Raw genomic sequence first — 17,270 nt, 5'->3', positions numbered from 1 at the left:
TCTTTGCTTGTCTGTTAGGAGAGAGCGAATGGCTGAAACAGGGGGGCATATCTAAACCCTCGATCTCTATTAATTTTCTTGGATTCTTCTAGGAATAGTAGAAAAATAGTAAAAAGGAAATAGTGAAAAGGTCAAGCCTCTGGTTTTCAAATTTGGATGTGAAAAATCCCTCCTGTTATCTAATTTGAGATAGGCACAGCCACTTTGTGCCTTTTCAGAAGAATCCCTTTATCCAATATCTATTCACTTCAGCCTTTGAGAAGTGGCTTGTTTCTCTGATACCCTTGGTATAGACTTTAGCGAGAATTTGTTGAAAATTATTTCTTAAAGAACTTAAGGATCTTGATGAATAACAGTCTTAAAAAAGCAAACTTAGGCCTAAATATAAGCTCACTTTAAAATAACTTTTCCCAATCTTTTTTTTTGCCTATAATTTGAATTTGGTTAAATGTAAAACCCAAAAAAGGACTTTCATGAGATCTGGTGTTGATCTTAGTTGTGCTGGGTGGGTGAGAGGGGTGCCAATTGACTAAGGCTGTATTTTAAAAGTTTTTCTTGGATGCTTAATTGTAGATAAAAGAAGTAAGCCAACAGATATATTTGCAATTGGTTTTGAAGAAATGGTTGAGTTAAATGCTGGAAACATCGTGAATGCAAGGTAAGCCAGCAAAGTAATTGTCTAGTTGAGGGGCATAGAATGCAGATAACTAAGTAGTTGTTACAAAGATAGATTGAGATAATATATGTAAAGGTGCTTTTTTTTTTTAAAGAGATATAGATTTATTTATTTATTTATTTAGATAGATAGAGATAGATAGATAGATAGATAGATAGAGATAGGAATAGAGGGAAAGGGAGAAAGAATCTTAAGCAGACTCTACACTGAGCATGGGCCAGATTCAGGGCTCAGTCTCATAAGCCCTGAGATCATGACCTGAGTGAAAACCAAGAGTCGATCGCTTAATCTACTGTGCCACACAGGCACCCCTTTGCAAGTCTTTTGATATCTGACTTAAAACAGCTGAATTCTCACATTTACTTCTATATTAGTCTGTTGCAGTATGTTGTTTTGATTGAAGTGTATGAAGAAAATCATATAAATATTTCATTGGAAATGGAACTAATTTAATAGCCTTTTCAGATACTTTCTTCTCTGATGCTACACCAAAGCTCAACAAATAGTTTCTTAAAGGTTAGTTCAATATGGAGTCTGAAACCACATCAATGAACTTGTTTTTGTGTTCTGTTACACTAAAATTCATTGGTCTATTTTTTACCCTTGCATGATTTTGAAACATCATGTATTGGTCATTTTGAAAATATTAGTTCACTGAGTTATATAAATTTTCCAAATTTTGACACATTTCATTGTATATCAAAGCATCATATTGGTTAGTCTCGTTACAGTGTCATCAGCAAATTCTTCAAATATTTGGAAGCTGCCAAGATCACAGTAGCAGATTCAAGTTTTCCAAAATTCTAATTTTTGCTGGAAAATTCAACTTTTATCATTGGAAATAAATACTATTGGTTGTTTCCCTTAAAAATGTTGGCTCATTTGAAAAATATTTGTCAAAATAACTTCTAAGTCTGCATAACCATAGTTTGTCATTAGTTCTTTCAAATAAAAATGCTTTTCCATGAAAAGAGTGGCAGTTAGTTCTCAACTCAAACTATCCAGTGCTTTTCTAACCATCTGTGCAGAAGTGCTTTGTGTGTATTTCCTATTCATCACATAGAATATGAAAAAGATAGGACTCAAGACTGAGCTTTGATCAGATTGATAACATTTATTGCTTCAACAAGGATATTCTGAGGTGAAATGATAATATTTTAAATGTAAGTGCATGGTGGTGAAGACTGATGTAATCCTAGTACGATTTGGTGTCTGGATTCATCTGCAACATCAGCACTTTTACTCATTGTTGCTTTCGCATCATCATGCAAATGTCAGTCAACACTGAAGAAGACAAAAAAGTCTTAGTAGTATTCTGAAGATAATTTTGACCTCATTGATTTGGGGGAACCCCAGGCCACACTTTGAGAACTACTGTTCTGAAATCTTATTACAAATGCAAATTACTTAAGTGGAACTTAAAGCTTGAGTGTTTTATTTTAATAAAGTATGCTTGCTTTTAAATGAGCAGTTGCCCATCTTCTGTGACATTTTTTAAGATTTTCAGAATAAAATTATAGGCTGAAATAGTATGGTATAGTCATCAATCTTGCAAACGATTACATTTTTTTTCTTAGCTGCAGTGAATAGCATTCATATAGGGAAGTAGAAGTCCAATTTCATTCATTTTGCTGTTTGGAATCTCTTTTTTGAAAATAGATATTCAGGTCTACAGGGCACCTGGTGGCTCAGTCAGTTAGGTGTCTACCTCTGACTGAGGTCATGATCCTGGAATCCTGGGATCGAATGCCGCCTCTAGCTCTTTGCTCCACAGGAATCTGCTTCTCCCTCTCCCACTATCCATGCTTGTGTTCTCTCTTTTTCTCTCTCTGTCAAGTAATTAAAAAAAAATCTTTAGGGACGACTGGGTGGCTTAGTGGTTGAGCATCTGCCTTGGGCTCAGCACGTGATCTCTGGTCAGGGGATCGAGTCCCACGTCAGGCTCCCCGTGTGGTGCCTGCTTCTCCATCTTTCTATGTCTCTGCCTCTCTCTCTCTCTCTCTCAATGTCTCATGAATGAATGAATGAATGAATGAATAAATAAATAAATCTATCTTAAAAAAAAAGAAAACAGATATTCAGGTCTTAAAATAGAACATACTCTTACAGTTTCTACTACCAAATTGTTCAGTTGGTTGTCTAAGTGAGTTTAATCAAATTATTCTTTTTTAAAAAAATTTATTTATTTATTCATGAGAGACAGAGAGAGGCAGAGACACAGGCAGAGGGAGAAGCAGGCTCCCTGAGGGGAGCCCAATGCGGGGACTTGATCCCAGGACACCAGGATCACACCCTGAGCCAAAGGCAGATGCTCAAACACTAAGCCACCTAGGTGCCCCTAATCAAATTATTCTGAAGTAAAGTGATTATTCATTCATTCAACCAGTATCTATTGAGCCCTGTTCTAGGTACTAAAGATATATTAGTAAATAAGATAGGCAAGAACCCCTACTTCCATGAATCTTCTATTCTAGTGGAACAGACAGGCAATAAACAATAACTGTAGTAACTAAGTTACAGGTATACCTTGGAGATCTTACAGGTTCAGTTCTCAACCACTGCACTAAAGCAAATAGGACAATAAACCTAGTCAAATTCCAATGCATATAAAAGTTAAGTGTACACTATACTATAGTCTGCTAACTGTGCAATGGCACTATGTGTAACTAACAACAAACACCCCTTAATTAAAAAATACTTCATTGCTAAAAAATGCTGGTCACCATCTGAGCTTTCCACTAGTTGTAATCAATCACCATAACAAATATAATAAAAATAAGAAAAGTTTGAAATATTGTGAGAATTATCAAAATGTGACAGAGACAGGAAGTAAGCAAATGCTGTTGGGAAAGTGGCACTGATAAGCTTGCTTACACAGGAATGCCACAGACCTTCAATTTGTAAAAACCACAATATCTGGGAAGCACAATAAAGCAAGTCACAGTGAGACAAGATGTGCTTATATGTAGCATGGTAGAAGATGATAAGTGGAATGGAAAGTAAACAGAAGTAAAGAGGGTCAGCCATGTGGTGTTGTGCAGTTTCAATGGAATGATCGGGTAGGGTTCACTGGACCTGAGAAGTGAGCTGGATAAATAGAAGAAAGTCATCATTCTCTTCTTAGAATCCAAGTTGTAGTGGTAGGATTATGGTAGGTAGTAGAGGAGAATCCATGTGCTGGATTTGTATTTTGGGGTCGGTATGGCAGGGTTAGATTAGATAAATGGGCGTGAGGTCATGTTCTGGCTCACCACTTATAATGTGTGTGGCCTGGAACTGTAAAAACACACTCTTTTGCTCTCCTTGTAGGTTCTTGGGCATTCTTTGGAGATTCAGACTTATTACTCTGAAAATCTATAAAGACCCCAGCATTTATGCTACCTTCTCTGTATGAACTGTGTTTCAGACTAATTGAATAGTTGAGAAAAGTTCTTTATAGAAGAATTCTAACTTACTGCAAATGCCTATGGAATGCTGAAATTATAAAATCAACATTGTGCAACCCTTAATGAAGTAATGGCAGTGATCAATAGACACTAAAACCTTAAAAGGATTAATGGGAGAACTTTTCATTATAAAGAGTTGATTAGATTGTCAGAGTCTGCATAGCAGATCAGGTTTAACAGCACAGAGATTAGGTACTTCCTGCTTTGATGCAAGGGTGACTGTATTTGCCATTAGGTTATTTTTGCCAAAACAAATAAATAAATTTGAATGGGTTCCTTAAGCTTCTGCATTAACCAGTTTAAAGCAAATACGAGTGTTAGAGGAACAAGTTAAGATACTGTGAAGACACATCAGTCAAATCCAGACTGTTGAACATTTCACAGACAAATGGCCCAACTTCTTAAAAAAATAAATAGCATTAGAAAGGGGATGGATCTGGGAAGATTGAGAGACTATTAAAGATTCAAGAAATATAACAAGCAAATGCATTGTGTGGGCCCTGTATGGACCCTGTTTTATTTGTATTTTTATTTCTTGAAGATTTTATTTATATGAGAGAGGGAAGGGGCAGAGGGAGAAGGAGAGAAGCTCAAGCAGACTCCCTGCTGAGCACAAAGCCCAATGCGGGGCTCTATCTCACAACCTTGAGACCATGACCTAATCCTAATAGAATTGTGATTATGTAAAAATTAAAATGTCCATTGCATTAGATGGTACATACTAAAGTATATATAGGTGAAATGGCATGTGTCTTAGATTTAGTTTAAAATATTCTAGGTTCATGCATGTGTATACACATGAGCACACACACAAGTGAGGAGAGATAGAAGAAAAAAGATTGCCAAAATGTTACTTGTTGAAGCGAGGTAATAAGTTTATGGTGCTATATCTTACGATTATCTCTTTTTTGTACATGTTTAAAATTTTCCATGATAAGTTTTAAAAAGATATTAATTATAGTATGGAAAATAAAAAGGTGGAAAGCATGTCTGGAAGCATGTACTTCTCTGTTATCCTAATGAAAACTAAAGGAAAAAGTACAACTGTAGATTACTCAAATGGTGAGCACTCATTTGATAAGTATGCTCAGATTTTCTTTGTAAAGGAGTAATAGACTTTGAAGTATGTTATTCTTTTGGCTAAATTTTAGGTTTTTCTTTTTAAAGGAAACAAAAGATAGCCTACATAAATATTTCACTGTTGGTATGGATCTCATAATTGTTTGATCTCATGTAGTCTTATGAAATTTGAGTATATAAAGATATATTTGACAATTGCCTTATAAAGTAGGCTGTGTTGTAAATGTCTATTAAAAGATTCCCTTTTTAAAAAAAAAAAAAAAAAGATTCCCTTTTTAATATTTTCTGGTAGCACAACCAATCAGAAGCTCTGGGCTGTGGAACTGCAGAAGACCATCTCCAGAGACAACAAGTATGTGCTGCTGGCTTCTGAGCAGCTGGTGGGCGTCTGCCTGTTTGTTTTTATCAGACCACAGCATGCTCCTTTCATCAGGTCAGTAAACACTGCACTCTTGGAAGGCTACATCCTACTATCATGTAACAAGAAAAAGACCTGGAATGTTTGTTGCTTCAGAGAAAACGCTCTTGAATCTTGGTTTTAAATGTGTTTTTAATTAAAGAGTCATTAATAGTTTTACCATATTGTTGCCCAGCCTTGTTCTCAAACTGTTAGTTTTATATTTATGTCATAGACATTCCTAATTTCTTATGTGCACAGAAATATTGGAAGTTCTGATCTTTGATTTAGAGTCCTTTGTTTTAAAGGGATGTTGCAGTTGATACTGTGAAGACTGGAATGGGAGGTGCCACTGGAAATAAGGGAGCAGTTGCAATCCGAATGCTATTCCATACAACAAGCCTCTGCTTCGTCTGTAGCCACTTTGCTGCAGGGCAATCACAAGTCAAAGAAAGAAATGAAGATTTTGTAGAAATTGCACGGAAGTTGAGTTTTCCAATGGTAAGCTCTTACTGATTGTTCTTGAAGATGAAACTTTTTTAAAGATTTTATTTATTTATTCATGAGAGGCATAGGGAGAGGGAGAAGTAGGTTCCTTGAGGGGAGCCCGACATGGGACGTGATCCCAGGACCCCAGAAGCATACCTTGAGCCAAAGGCAGATGCTCAACCACTGAGCCATCCAGGTTCCCTGAAGATGAAGCTTTGAAATGCACTTTAATTTATCCCTAATTCTCTATCAGTTTTTAAAAATTTAAGATAGTTCCTAGAAACATCAACAGTGGTCACCTAAATAGATGTTTCATGTGTTATTAGTCTCGGGGCAAATAAATAGGGCCTGGCCAGAGGAAGGCATATCTGAAGCATATCTGAAGCAAAGAAATAGTTGTAAAACATTTTTTAGATTGACTTTTTTGAACCTAAAATCCCTTCTCCTTGCCTTCAGGGAAGGATGCTGTTTTCCCATGACTACGTATTTTGGTGTGGTGATTTCAACTATCGGATTGATCTCCCTAATGAAGAAGTTAAAGAGCTCATAAGACAGCAAAATTGGGATTCTCTTATAGCAGGAGATCAGCTTATCAATCAAAAAAATGCTGGACAGGTACATACATATTTAAGAAGATTCTTGTGTTGAGAAGAAGGGGATGTTTATTACGAGACATGCTTTCCTTAATCATAGTGTCCTCCCCACCTTTTTTAAATTCTCTTGGAGTTTTTCTTTTCTCTTCTCTTTTTTCTTTTCTCTTCTTTTCTTTTCTCTTCTTTTCCTTCCTCTTCTTTTCTTTTCTTTCTTTCAGAGGGGGAGAAAAGGTGGAGGGCACAGGGAAAGGGAGAGAGAGAATCCCAAGCCCTGGGTATGGAGCCCTACAGTGGGGCTCGATCTCACAACCCTGAAATCATAATCTGAGCCAAAATCAAGAGTTAGATGCTTCACCGACCGAGCCACCCAGGTGCCCCTCTTGGAGTCTCTTCATACTTAAATACATGTCTCTAGTTTAACATACACTGAATTACCTTTCCTTAAAGAATAAAAAAAGAAAAGAAAAAAGACACATATTTCCCAGGAGGAAAAATATGGTAAGCCTCTGTAACATTCACCTTCAAGTAGAAGAGTATACATTTTTGGTTCTTTCTTTTTTCAATAGTAGTGAATTTAGAATCTTAGTCTTTAGAGCCAGTTTTTTGCCTTTAAGATCCCGTGAAAATCTACTTTATTCTTTTGTTTCTAATATCATCTAAAGATTTCTAAAACCTGTTTTTTAAAACTTACAGCCACAAAATTTTAAAAGGTTAAAATAATTTTTTTTTTTTTTTAAGTAAGAGGTAATCGAGGCCACTTGAAATGGTTCCTTTCTGATCATGTGATTTAAATTCTAACACTTTGGGCCCCACTTAACTTTTTAGGCTTTACTTCCTCATTTGATAATTAGATGTCAGACTATATGATTTCTAAAAATCCACTATAGTTTTAATTGTCTCTTAGAACTCAAAGGCCTGATAGAATTCCCTTATTCACATTTTTGTACTTTGTTTAATCAAAGGTCAAACAAGTGGCATGAACAAGTCCTAGGTTTTTTGTTTTTTTTTTTTAACCTTTGTTCCATTCAGTTAGAAGTGTTTATCTAATGGACACAAATTTTGTGTGAATCTCCACCGCATAATAAACATTTAATGAATGGCTGTCTGAATGAAAACAGAACTTTTTTTTTTTCAAATAATTTACTTTGCGTATGTTTGTTTTAGATTTTTAGAGGATTTTTAGAAGGAAAAGTGACCTTTGCTCCGACATACAAATATGACTTGTTTTCTGACGACTATGACACCAGTGAAAAGTGCCGCACCCCTGCTTGGACAGACCGTGTCCTCTGGAGAAGAAGGAAGTGGCCTTTTGACAGATCAGGTTCGGACATGGACTTCCTCATTTAAATTTGCTAATGCGAATTTTAGGAGGAAGAAGGGAGTGATATAAATGTTAAGGGAGGAGGGCTGCTTTTTTTCAACAAAGGTTTCTAGAATAGAAGAGATAAAATATAAAACAATTTTAAAAATATTCTCAGACTTGTTTATAAAAATTTAATTTTTTAGTCTATTTTCTTTCAGTGACATAAATTCATATAAAAAGAAACAAGGAAACACTTTTCTGAAATTTTTATGAAAATCTCAATGGAGTGCTAATGAAGGTTTTTAATTTGAATAACAGCAATAATCGCACCTCGGATAAACCTCATTGGCTACAATACTGCCACTGCGCAAAGCTAATTTGAATAACTAATATGGTTCATAAATATAATGAACTGCCATTTGTCTGTTGAATTACTTATGAAACACTATATGGTCACAGGCCTTTAATCTCAGAAGTAAAGCCTTAATTTTTACTAAGTAAAGCATACAATGATAATTTAACCAAAACACCTCTCTAACTTAAAGGTATCTAGACTTCCTGCTGACTAACAAGTGTATCAGGCATCCCAGCCTTGGGTGACTGAGGCCAATAAAGCAAAGCAGCTAGCTCCTTGCTCCCCATGATCTGTCATGCTCATGTAGCTTCTCTTGTGTGTGTGTGTGTGTGTGTGTGTACTTTTTATTTCTGACTACAGCTGAAGATTTAGATCTTCTAAATGCTAGTTTTCAAGATGGAAGCAAAATCCTGTACACATGGACTCCTGGCACTTTGCTGCACTATGGAAGAGCTGAGCTGAAGACTTCTGACCATAGGTTTAAATAGTCTTGGTACTTCTAATGGTGCTTGAAATTTATTTGAAATACATCCTTTCTTAAACATTTCTAACACACTCATCTTCCTTTATGCCTCAAGGCCTGTCGTTGCCCTGATTGATATAGATATATTTGAAGTTGAAGCTGAAGAGAGGCAAAACATTTATAAAGAAGTAATCGCAGTTCAGGGCCCACCAGATGGTACAGTATTGGTCTCAATCAAAAGTTCTGTCCAAGAAAATAATTTTTTCGATGATGCTTTGATTGATGAGCTTCTGCAGCAGTTTACAAATTTTGGTGAAGTTATCCTCATAAGGTGAGTAAGATATTTAGTGTCCAAAAGCAGCTCATGACTCATGAGTATTTTTCTGTATCAGAAATTACCTTTTTATTGTTTGAATAGCATAGGAGTATAGTAGACCCTTGAATAGTGTGGGATTTGGGGGCACTGACCACCCCCAGGCAGCCAAAAATCCACTAAGAAGTTTGACTCCCCCAAAACTAAGAGCCTATTATTGATCGGAAGCCTTACTAGTAAGGTAAACAGTCAATTAACATATTTTATATGTTATATGTCATATATCCTTATAATAAATAAAGTAAGTTAGGGGAAAGAAAATGTTATTAAAATCATAAGGAGGAGAGCAAACACAGTACTGTATGTATCGGGGAAAATCCACATAAGCAGACATGTGCAGTTCAAACCTGTGTTGTTCAAGGGTCAACTGTATTTTTATTTCCAAACTACAGGAATATCATACTATAGAAATGTTATTCAAAGGATTCATAGGTTTTGAAACTAAATTGTGGTTAGAAAGCTTTGCAATTGAGTAACAAAAGTTTGTGTGAACAATTGATGACAAAAATATGTACGCATTTAGATATGGTATCTTAAGACTCCCATACAATCTAATGTATAACACAACCCCATGGCAAAAATGGAGCTACGATCACTGTTTTATTTTTGTTAGGAGAGCTAGGAGTAAAGCAGAGTGACTTTTCCTCCCTCAGTTTAAGAAATCTGATGTTTTAAGAAATTTTAAGTACATTTAATTTCCAGCTAACAGAGAAACAGCACCACAGGAGGAATAGTCAGGAGTCATCCATTCCAGTCTTCATTTCCGGCTTGACTTAACCATCTGCCTTTTGCAGAACCAGATGCTTCTTTCCTTGTTTAAAAAAATGTTCTCTTCCAAGTGTTCAGCAGTTTTTGAGAGACTGAATGACATGTATGTGTTTGAATTTCATGGGGAAGAGGTTTGATTCCTTTCTGTGCTTTTCATCTACTCATTTAGGTATGTTTTATAGCTATTTGGATGCTAGATCTCTGTATTAGGTACTGTGGAAGAGCAGAGGAGAATTGAAGACTATTCTTGCTTATAATCTAGTTGGGAAGACCAGAATTGTGTAATGGCTTCCCTAGATCTTAAACAAAGTACTCCACAGACTGAGGATGGTGTGCTTTCTGTGGAGCAAGAAGAATGCCCAAGAAACCTAGAGCCCTTTCAGAGAGTAAAGGAGCAAATAGAGAAGAAATTGCATTTATATGTCCCTCAAAACTTTTTAACAAAGATCCATCCCAGAGCTTTAAAATAAAACAAAAATTTCTAAAATCCTAAGGTACTAGGTAGTACGTAGTAAAATCTCCCAAGTTTACAGATGAAAGTAAGCTTTGCCAAGTACAGAAAGCCAAATTATCAGGAGCGCCATGTGGGCAGCATTGTAGCAGACAAGTGTCCTCATGAGCAAACGTAAAAGAATCCAAAGTGTACATAAAGGATGAAAGACTCTGATAAAGAAAAACCTCTTTATAACCCAGTCTCAAAGGAACTTGGTATTAAATTTGGAGTCAAAAGTTTTCTCCAAAGTACTTGTCATCATTAGAAAAAATATTGGTAACAAAACAAGGTATTACCCTAACATTATAAAACTATGCATTTCCTCCACACATGGAATATTCTCATTGTTATACCTGTGGACAACCAACTTAGAATAGAAAGAGCAGACATGGAAGTAAACAAGGAGAGGACTACTGTCACCAGTAAAGCTAGACTGACCATTATCTTTTGGTCTAGAATAAAACAACCATTCAGGAGTGACCAAAGTCTGTAAACCCATTTATTTGTAAATAAGAGATTCCCTGGAAATGTAAACCGGGCAAATTTAGATACTTTTATTGAGAGAAAAATCTAGAAGCTTTTACCCTAGTAGTAGAAAACAGGAAGAAAACACAGCTTCTGAAAAGATCTACATAAGCCCATGGTTATTAGAACCAGAATCATGGGGGCACCTGGGTGGTTCAGTCAGTTAAGCATCTGCCTTTAGCTCTGGTCCTGATATCAGGGTCCTGGGATCAAGCCCCATGTTGGGCTCCCTGCTCATCAGGGAGCCTGCTTCTCCCTCTTCCACCTTCCCCCTACTCACATTTGCTTGCTCTCTCTCTCTCTCAAATAAATAAAATCTTTGGGGAAAAAAAGGAACTAGAATGTCTTGCTAAAGTTAAAAATGCATAAGGAGCACATTGCTAATTAAGGATAGGATCAAGAAATGAGCCTTGCCATATGACCACAAATGATTTGGTTCTACTACCAAAGAACAAACACTGTGGACCCCTCTTTATCCATGGTTTCAGTTACGTGAGGTCATCTGCGATCTGGAAGCAGATGATCCTCCCTCTGAGGTAGGGTCAGAAGGTCAGTAATAGCCTGATGTTATTCCATAATGCCTATGTCATTCCCTTCACTTGATCTATCATGTAGGCATTTCGTCATCTCACATCATCACAAGAAGGGTGAGTACAATCCAATAAGATATTTTGAGAGAGACCACATTCATATAACACTTATTACGGTATATTGTCATAATTGTTCTATTTAATATTATTGCAAAGCCCTTGCTGTGCCTGATTTATAAACTGAACTTTATTGTAAGTATGTATGTAGAGAAAACATAGTATAGACAGGGTTTGGTACAATCTGCAGTTTCAGGCATCCACTGGGGTTCTTGGAATGTATCCCCCATGGATAGAAGGAGAGCTGTTGTAATGTTTGAGGTTGGGGGACTGGTGAGCATAAGTGCAACTTTATGGTAGTGGAGTATAACCTTTGGAGGAGGGATCTTCTCCATTGGCAACATGGAGGTATTCAGGTATTCAGATGGGAATGATGTCCCTGTGTCTTTCAAATGATGGCATCCTGTAGCTTAGTAACTTTATGCCAAAGAAATTAAGTCACTTATCTTGGTCATATTTGGGTGATTGTAGAATCTGTTCCAGCCCTCTGATTTAGACAGGATAAAGTACTTATTCATGTTTCTGCTTTTTAGCCTCTTCCTCTTGATATACATCGGCCATACTTTTGAATCCTAGGTTAAGTGTGTGTATGTACACGTGTACATATATACACATTTACCCCTTTGAAAAATCTGCAGGGATTTCTGGTCTTGATTTGTATAATTGGGAGTCGCTCAATGTGTAAAATTGTTTCTATAAATAAGACTGATACTATTCTTGTTTTCCTCTTTTTTAAAAACCATAACATTATTACATGTCAGTGATCATCTTATTCAGAACTTGTTTAGTGTCCTTTTTATTTTTTCTTTTGGGGTTTATTTCAAAATTACAAACTTAGAATCATAGCAAAGGCCACTGAAGTCCCAAGAGAGTAAATGGCTGTCAGTGAATAAAGGCAAGGACCACAACAAACTAAGGCAGCTCAGGGCCAGTCAGATTTAAACATTCTAATGACAACTCCCTAGCTTATTTCTTGATCAACGGAAATTTGCTTCAGGGAAGTCATCGAGACCATGAAAAAATATAGTTCTGGACTACAGGGATAGGGGACTTGGATTCTAGCCCTGTAACTCATTATCCTTCTAGAGTCACTTTGAACAAGCCACTTAGAACCTCTGGCCCTTTTTTCCCTTGTCAGTGAAGTGAAGGATTAGATTAGCATGGATCACAAATGGGAGGTCCACGGGTCCTGCTTTATTAGCATAATATTTGAAACAAATTTGAATTTGAAAGCTTTTAGAGGAAGAGTGCCCTCTTCAGATCATCAGTGATCCTGTTGCTCTCCCCATTGTTTTTCACTTCCTGGCCTCTATGGGCACATTAATCAATAGTCATTGGGCCAGTTATATATAAGGTATTAATTATTTTTTATGGTTTATTTTTTTTCTTGAAGATTTGTGGAAGATAAAATGTGGGTCACATTTTTGGAGGGAAGCTCTGCCTTGAGTGTTCTGAACCTAAATGGTAAAGAGGTAAGGTAACATTTGTTGTTTCTAAACCATTTTGAAATAAGGTATCTGAAGATTATGTTTTTATAGACATGCAGCGAAATCATCTAAATGTATTTCCAGTACAAAGCCTTATGGTGTGTTTTAATATTTATTATTTAGACTAGGTTTCTGACTGGCTTGGAATTACTTTGATCCTCCCTAAAGATACTAACCACTGGTAAGAGACTAAGAAGAAAACGTGTTTACCACCTAATTGGATTTTTATTATATGGAAACTTTATTAATTGAGATACATATTGTGGCTCATTCATTGTAGGAAAGATTTCTATCAAATAAAGAAAATGCTTTATTTACAAGAAAACATGGGGAAGAAGATATACTGTATTCCTAGGAACTTGTTTTATTGGCTTAGATCATGGTACCCAGATACCTTATTCAGGTATAGGTAAAATAATTCCCATAGATGACAAATCCATCTCCCTGAAATATTTTTGGAAACTTTCAATTAGTGGAGGTATTCCTAACCTATGATTTAAAAATGTTATTGATGGAAGAAATTTACATCAGTGACCTAGAATAGTTTACTTCTATAAAGTCCTGTGTCTATTTTTTCTGAATGCTTTTGGATAGATCCTAAATTACTAAGTATATGGTCACTAGACTAGATGATCTAAAATCCAGGCCTAATTTCTCCCAAAAGTGAGCAGGCAACTCATAAGGACTTCTCTGAGCTTCCTCTTCTATCACATTACTTGAGTTTCCTTGGAATAAAAGTAAAATTTCCACACATATATTGCTTTTGAAAGAGGTTTTATATGCTAGTTTTTCCTAGTGTAATAGTCATACCCAAGCAAAATAAATTGTAAAGAAAGATAAAGAAGAACACTAATCCAACCATTACAAAATAATTTCTCTTAACCTTCATGGATGCATGTATATAAAAACCAATGGGATTACATATACATTTGTGTGTGTATTAACACAAGTGGGATATACATGTTCACATATACATACATGCACAGACACAAACAAGATTGTGTTGTAAATGCTGTTTTCTCACTACCTCTTCACTTGAGACTATGTCGTGGACATTTTTCTCTATGAGCAAATATGTCATTGTTAATGTCTGCATTAATTTCATTATGTGGATAAATACATAAATTTATTTAACAAACTCTTATTAATAGCTAGATTTTATCCAACTTTTAATTATTAAAACCACTCCAGGGAAATCCTGTGTACACTACAACTTTGTGTGCTTCTCCTGTTATTCCTGACCTTAGGATAAATCCCTAAATATTAAATTTGCTATATTAGAAAGTATAGACATATTAAAATTTGGTGCTTGCTGCCTAATTGCTCTTCAGAAAGTGTAGATCTAATTATATAATGCCTCAGATTACCTAAGATCTGCATCCTGATTGATGCTGGGTAATTTCTAACTTTGACAACCTAGAAAACCAAAAATAGTATGTCATTTCCATGAAGATTCAGATTGCTGGTTATCTTAATTTATTGGCCATTGGTACTTTCTAAATGAGCTGTTTATGTCCTTAACCCATTTTTCCCTGGGGTATTTATTCATCTTCTGAAGCAGCCTTGGTGTAAAGTTCAGTCCCTTTCCATTTGTGCTGCAGACATTCCTGTCAGTATTGTAACTTTATTGTGTCTTAACTGTATGGAAAATTACAGATTTTTTAACTTCTAGCTTTAGTTTCTTCAAAAGCATGTCCTCATCCCCAAGGATATAAATATTTAAGAGCAACTCTCAATTTGACCTTGCCAGCTTACTCCCTTGCTGAGTATTTCTTTTGCCTTTCTCTGATAGTTTAATTTTCCTTGTTTTATTTTTTCCCCTCTAATTCAGCCCTCTCACCTTTAAATCTAGTTATCTGCATTATGCTCTTAGGAAATACCCTCTCTTAGCTCCCTAAAAATATTTTGAAAATTCTGTAAAAATTATGTTTATGGAAAGTACATAATAATGTTTAATTTGTCCTTTTGAAAGTTAGACATTTCCAAATGTCTAGTCTGCTGCCTTTGTTAATAACATTATTTCAGCCCCAGATCTTTTAGGATGTAGATCATAAGAGTTCTTCCATTCCAGGGGAGGATCTGGAAAAAGTTAGTTTAAATGGGGTAAACCTAAAGGATTACCTTTTTTTTTTTTTTAAAGATTTTATTTATTTATTCATGAGACACACAGAGAGAAGCAGAAACATAGGCAGAGGGAGAAGCTGGCTCCTCACTGGGAGCCTGATGCAGGACTCGATCCCGGAACCCCGGGATCATGAATCATGACCTGAGCCAAAGGCAGATGCTCAACCACTGACCCACCCAGGTGCCCCCAAAGATGACCTTCTTGAGCATGTTCTTGAAAGACCTATGACGCGTGTTGCCAAGTTCTGAAATGGAATTGATTTGCTCTGATAGGCAGGTGAAGGATGATTAGCTTCTTATAACACTAACTTCAAAGCTCAGGGTGGATTCTAAATTGCTATTAAAAACCGTACCACTCCGGCCAACAGCTTTCAGTGTCTCCATTCTGTGCCTTCAAGGAATTCTAATTCGATAGCACTTGGAGCCAAGGAAGATCTGTACCCACAGAGGTGCCGGCTGTCTTCTCAGCATGTTGGTCACAGCTACACAGCTTATTTGGAAATACCAGAAAAGTTCACTTATTTTATATACTCCAGAAGCTCTTTAAATGAAGGGAGTTGAAACTATGTAGGAGAGAGCTTACATTTTAAAAAGCAAATTTGTTACATGGTATGAATTTTAAATGAGAATGGTTTTCTGGTGCATCGTCTCTGTTTGAGACCAGGGAGTCTGTGGCTGTCTACAAGTTTTTTGAGATTTATTTTTTAAATACATCAACAGGCTGGTGTGACTTAATTATAATGTGTTTGTTTTAGATTATACTTTTGTCTAAAAGCCACTCACAGTTATAGGAAAGGCAGAATGCCAATCCTTCTCTTCTAGAATTGTTTCATGTAAGAACAGTTACTTAACCTGTGGATCAGAATCAAAGGAAGTATAAAATTATGTAGCAAAGTCGTCAGTGAATTTACATCTGGCCAGGGAAAGATACTGGCTACAGCAAAGGAAACCTGGATCTGTGTGCATCTTAGAAGAAAGACCTTAGATTTAGCAACACGGTCTTTTAGAGCGAAGATTGGGAATGTTTAAGGTACTTAAAAATTCAGTATATATGAGACAGTATACATTGTATTGAATCTAGCTGAATGAAGTCTAGATTATTGCATAGTGTAACTAAAACAGTTGCTTTTTTCCAAGATAATTTTCATGCCAATGATTTTGTATTTTCCATCTCTTTTTATCAACTAGTTATTGGGTCGGACTATAACTATTACTTTAAAAAGTCCAGACTGGATCAAAAATTTGGAGGAAGAAATGAGTTTAGAGAAAATTAATGTTGCATTGCCATCATCGACAAGCTCCACCCTGCTTGGTGAAGATGCGGAGGTCACTGCAGATTTTGATATGGAAGGTTTGTTTATGGAACACATTGACTTTGACTTCTGTGCTTCTAGATAAGTGTCCTTCCTATCGGTGAAGTCTTAGTCTCCAAGTTTATCCATCTCTATCTTCTCGCCACACACAGAGCAGTATTAATTAAATTTGTTTTGCATTGTATTGTGTCTCTTTTGCCTGTACCTAGACTTCAGATTGCAAATGTATTGGCCATTCTTCCATTTAAAGGTTAAGATCTTTACAAGTGTAGGTTTATGTCGTTCTGTGCTAGGAGCACGAATTGGTATTTCTGGTATGGGGTTATGGTCCTACTAGTTGCAGTTACGGTAGAAAAGTAGAAGTTCAAAATGGGTGTTCTAACAACAGAAATGAGTTCTAAGTAGTTACAACAAAAGAAGATCCTTTTCAAAGTAATTTTTAAAGGATTCTCAAGAAGGCTAGGAACACATGCATTTAAATAGATCCATATAAATGTAGCCATTTCAAATTTAGTGTTTAGTATCCAGTTATCTGGATAATAATTTCCTTAAATGTGATTTTTTTTGAAGATGTTATGTATTTATTCATGAGAGACACAGAAAGAGAAGCAGAGACACAGGCAGAGGGAGGAGAAGCAGGCTCCATGCAAAGGAGTCTGAGGTGGGACTCAATCCCAGGAATCCAGGATCAGGCCCTGAGCCAAAGGCAGATGCTGCTCAACCGCTGAGCCACCCAGG

The 17,270-nt window shown here is 36.2% G+C and overlaps 1 protein-coding gene and 1 pseudogene across 1 annotated transcript in view; one reads left to right on the top strand and one right to left on the bottom strand.

Moving 5' to 3' along the window:
* The window catches only part of SYNJ1 (synaptojanin 1), a 91,021-nt gene that overhangs the window by 52,941 nt on the left and 20,810 nt on the right, over positions 1–17,270 (top strand). The window contains 9 exon segments of the mRNA NM_001290105.1: positions 574–658; positions 5,495–5,635; positions 5,908–6,100; positions 6,545–6,703; positions 7,846–8,002; positions 8,700–8,817; positions 8,918–9,133; positions 13,002–13,080; positions 16,408–16,570. Coding sequence (NP_001277034.1) covers positions 574–658; positions 5,495–5,635; positions 5,908–6,100; positions 6,545–6,703; positions 7,846–8,002; positions 8,700–8,817; positions 8,918–9,133; positions 13,002–13,080; positions 16,408–16,570 — 1,311 coding nt within the window.
* LOC119867115 lies at positions 8,227–8,359 on the bottom strand (annotated as a pseudogene).

The sequence above is a fragment of the Canis lupus genome, chromosome 31 (assembly GCF_011100685.1).
Source record: "Canis lupus familiaris isolate Mischka breed German Shepherd chromosome 31, alternate assembly UU_Cfam_GSD_1.0, whole genome shotgun sequence".
In the NCBI taxonomy this organism is placed as follows: domain Eukaryota; kingdom Metazoa; phylum Chordata; class Mammalia; order Carnivora; family Canidae; genus Canis; species Canis lupus.
This window is presented reverse-complemented; position numbering and strand designations above follow the sequence as displayed.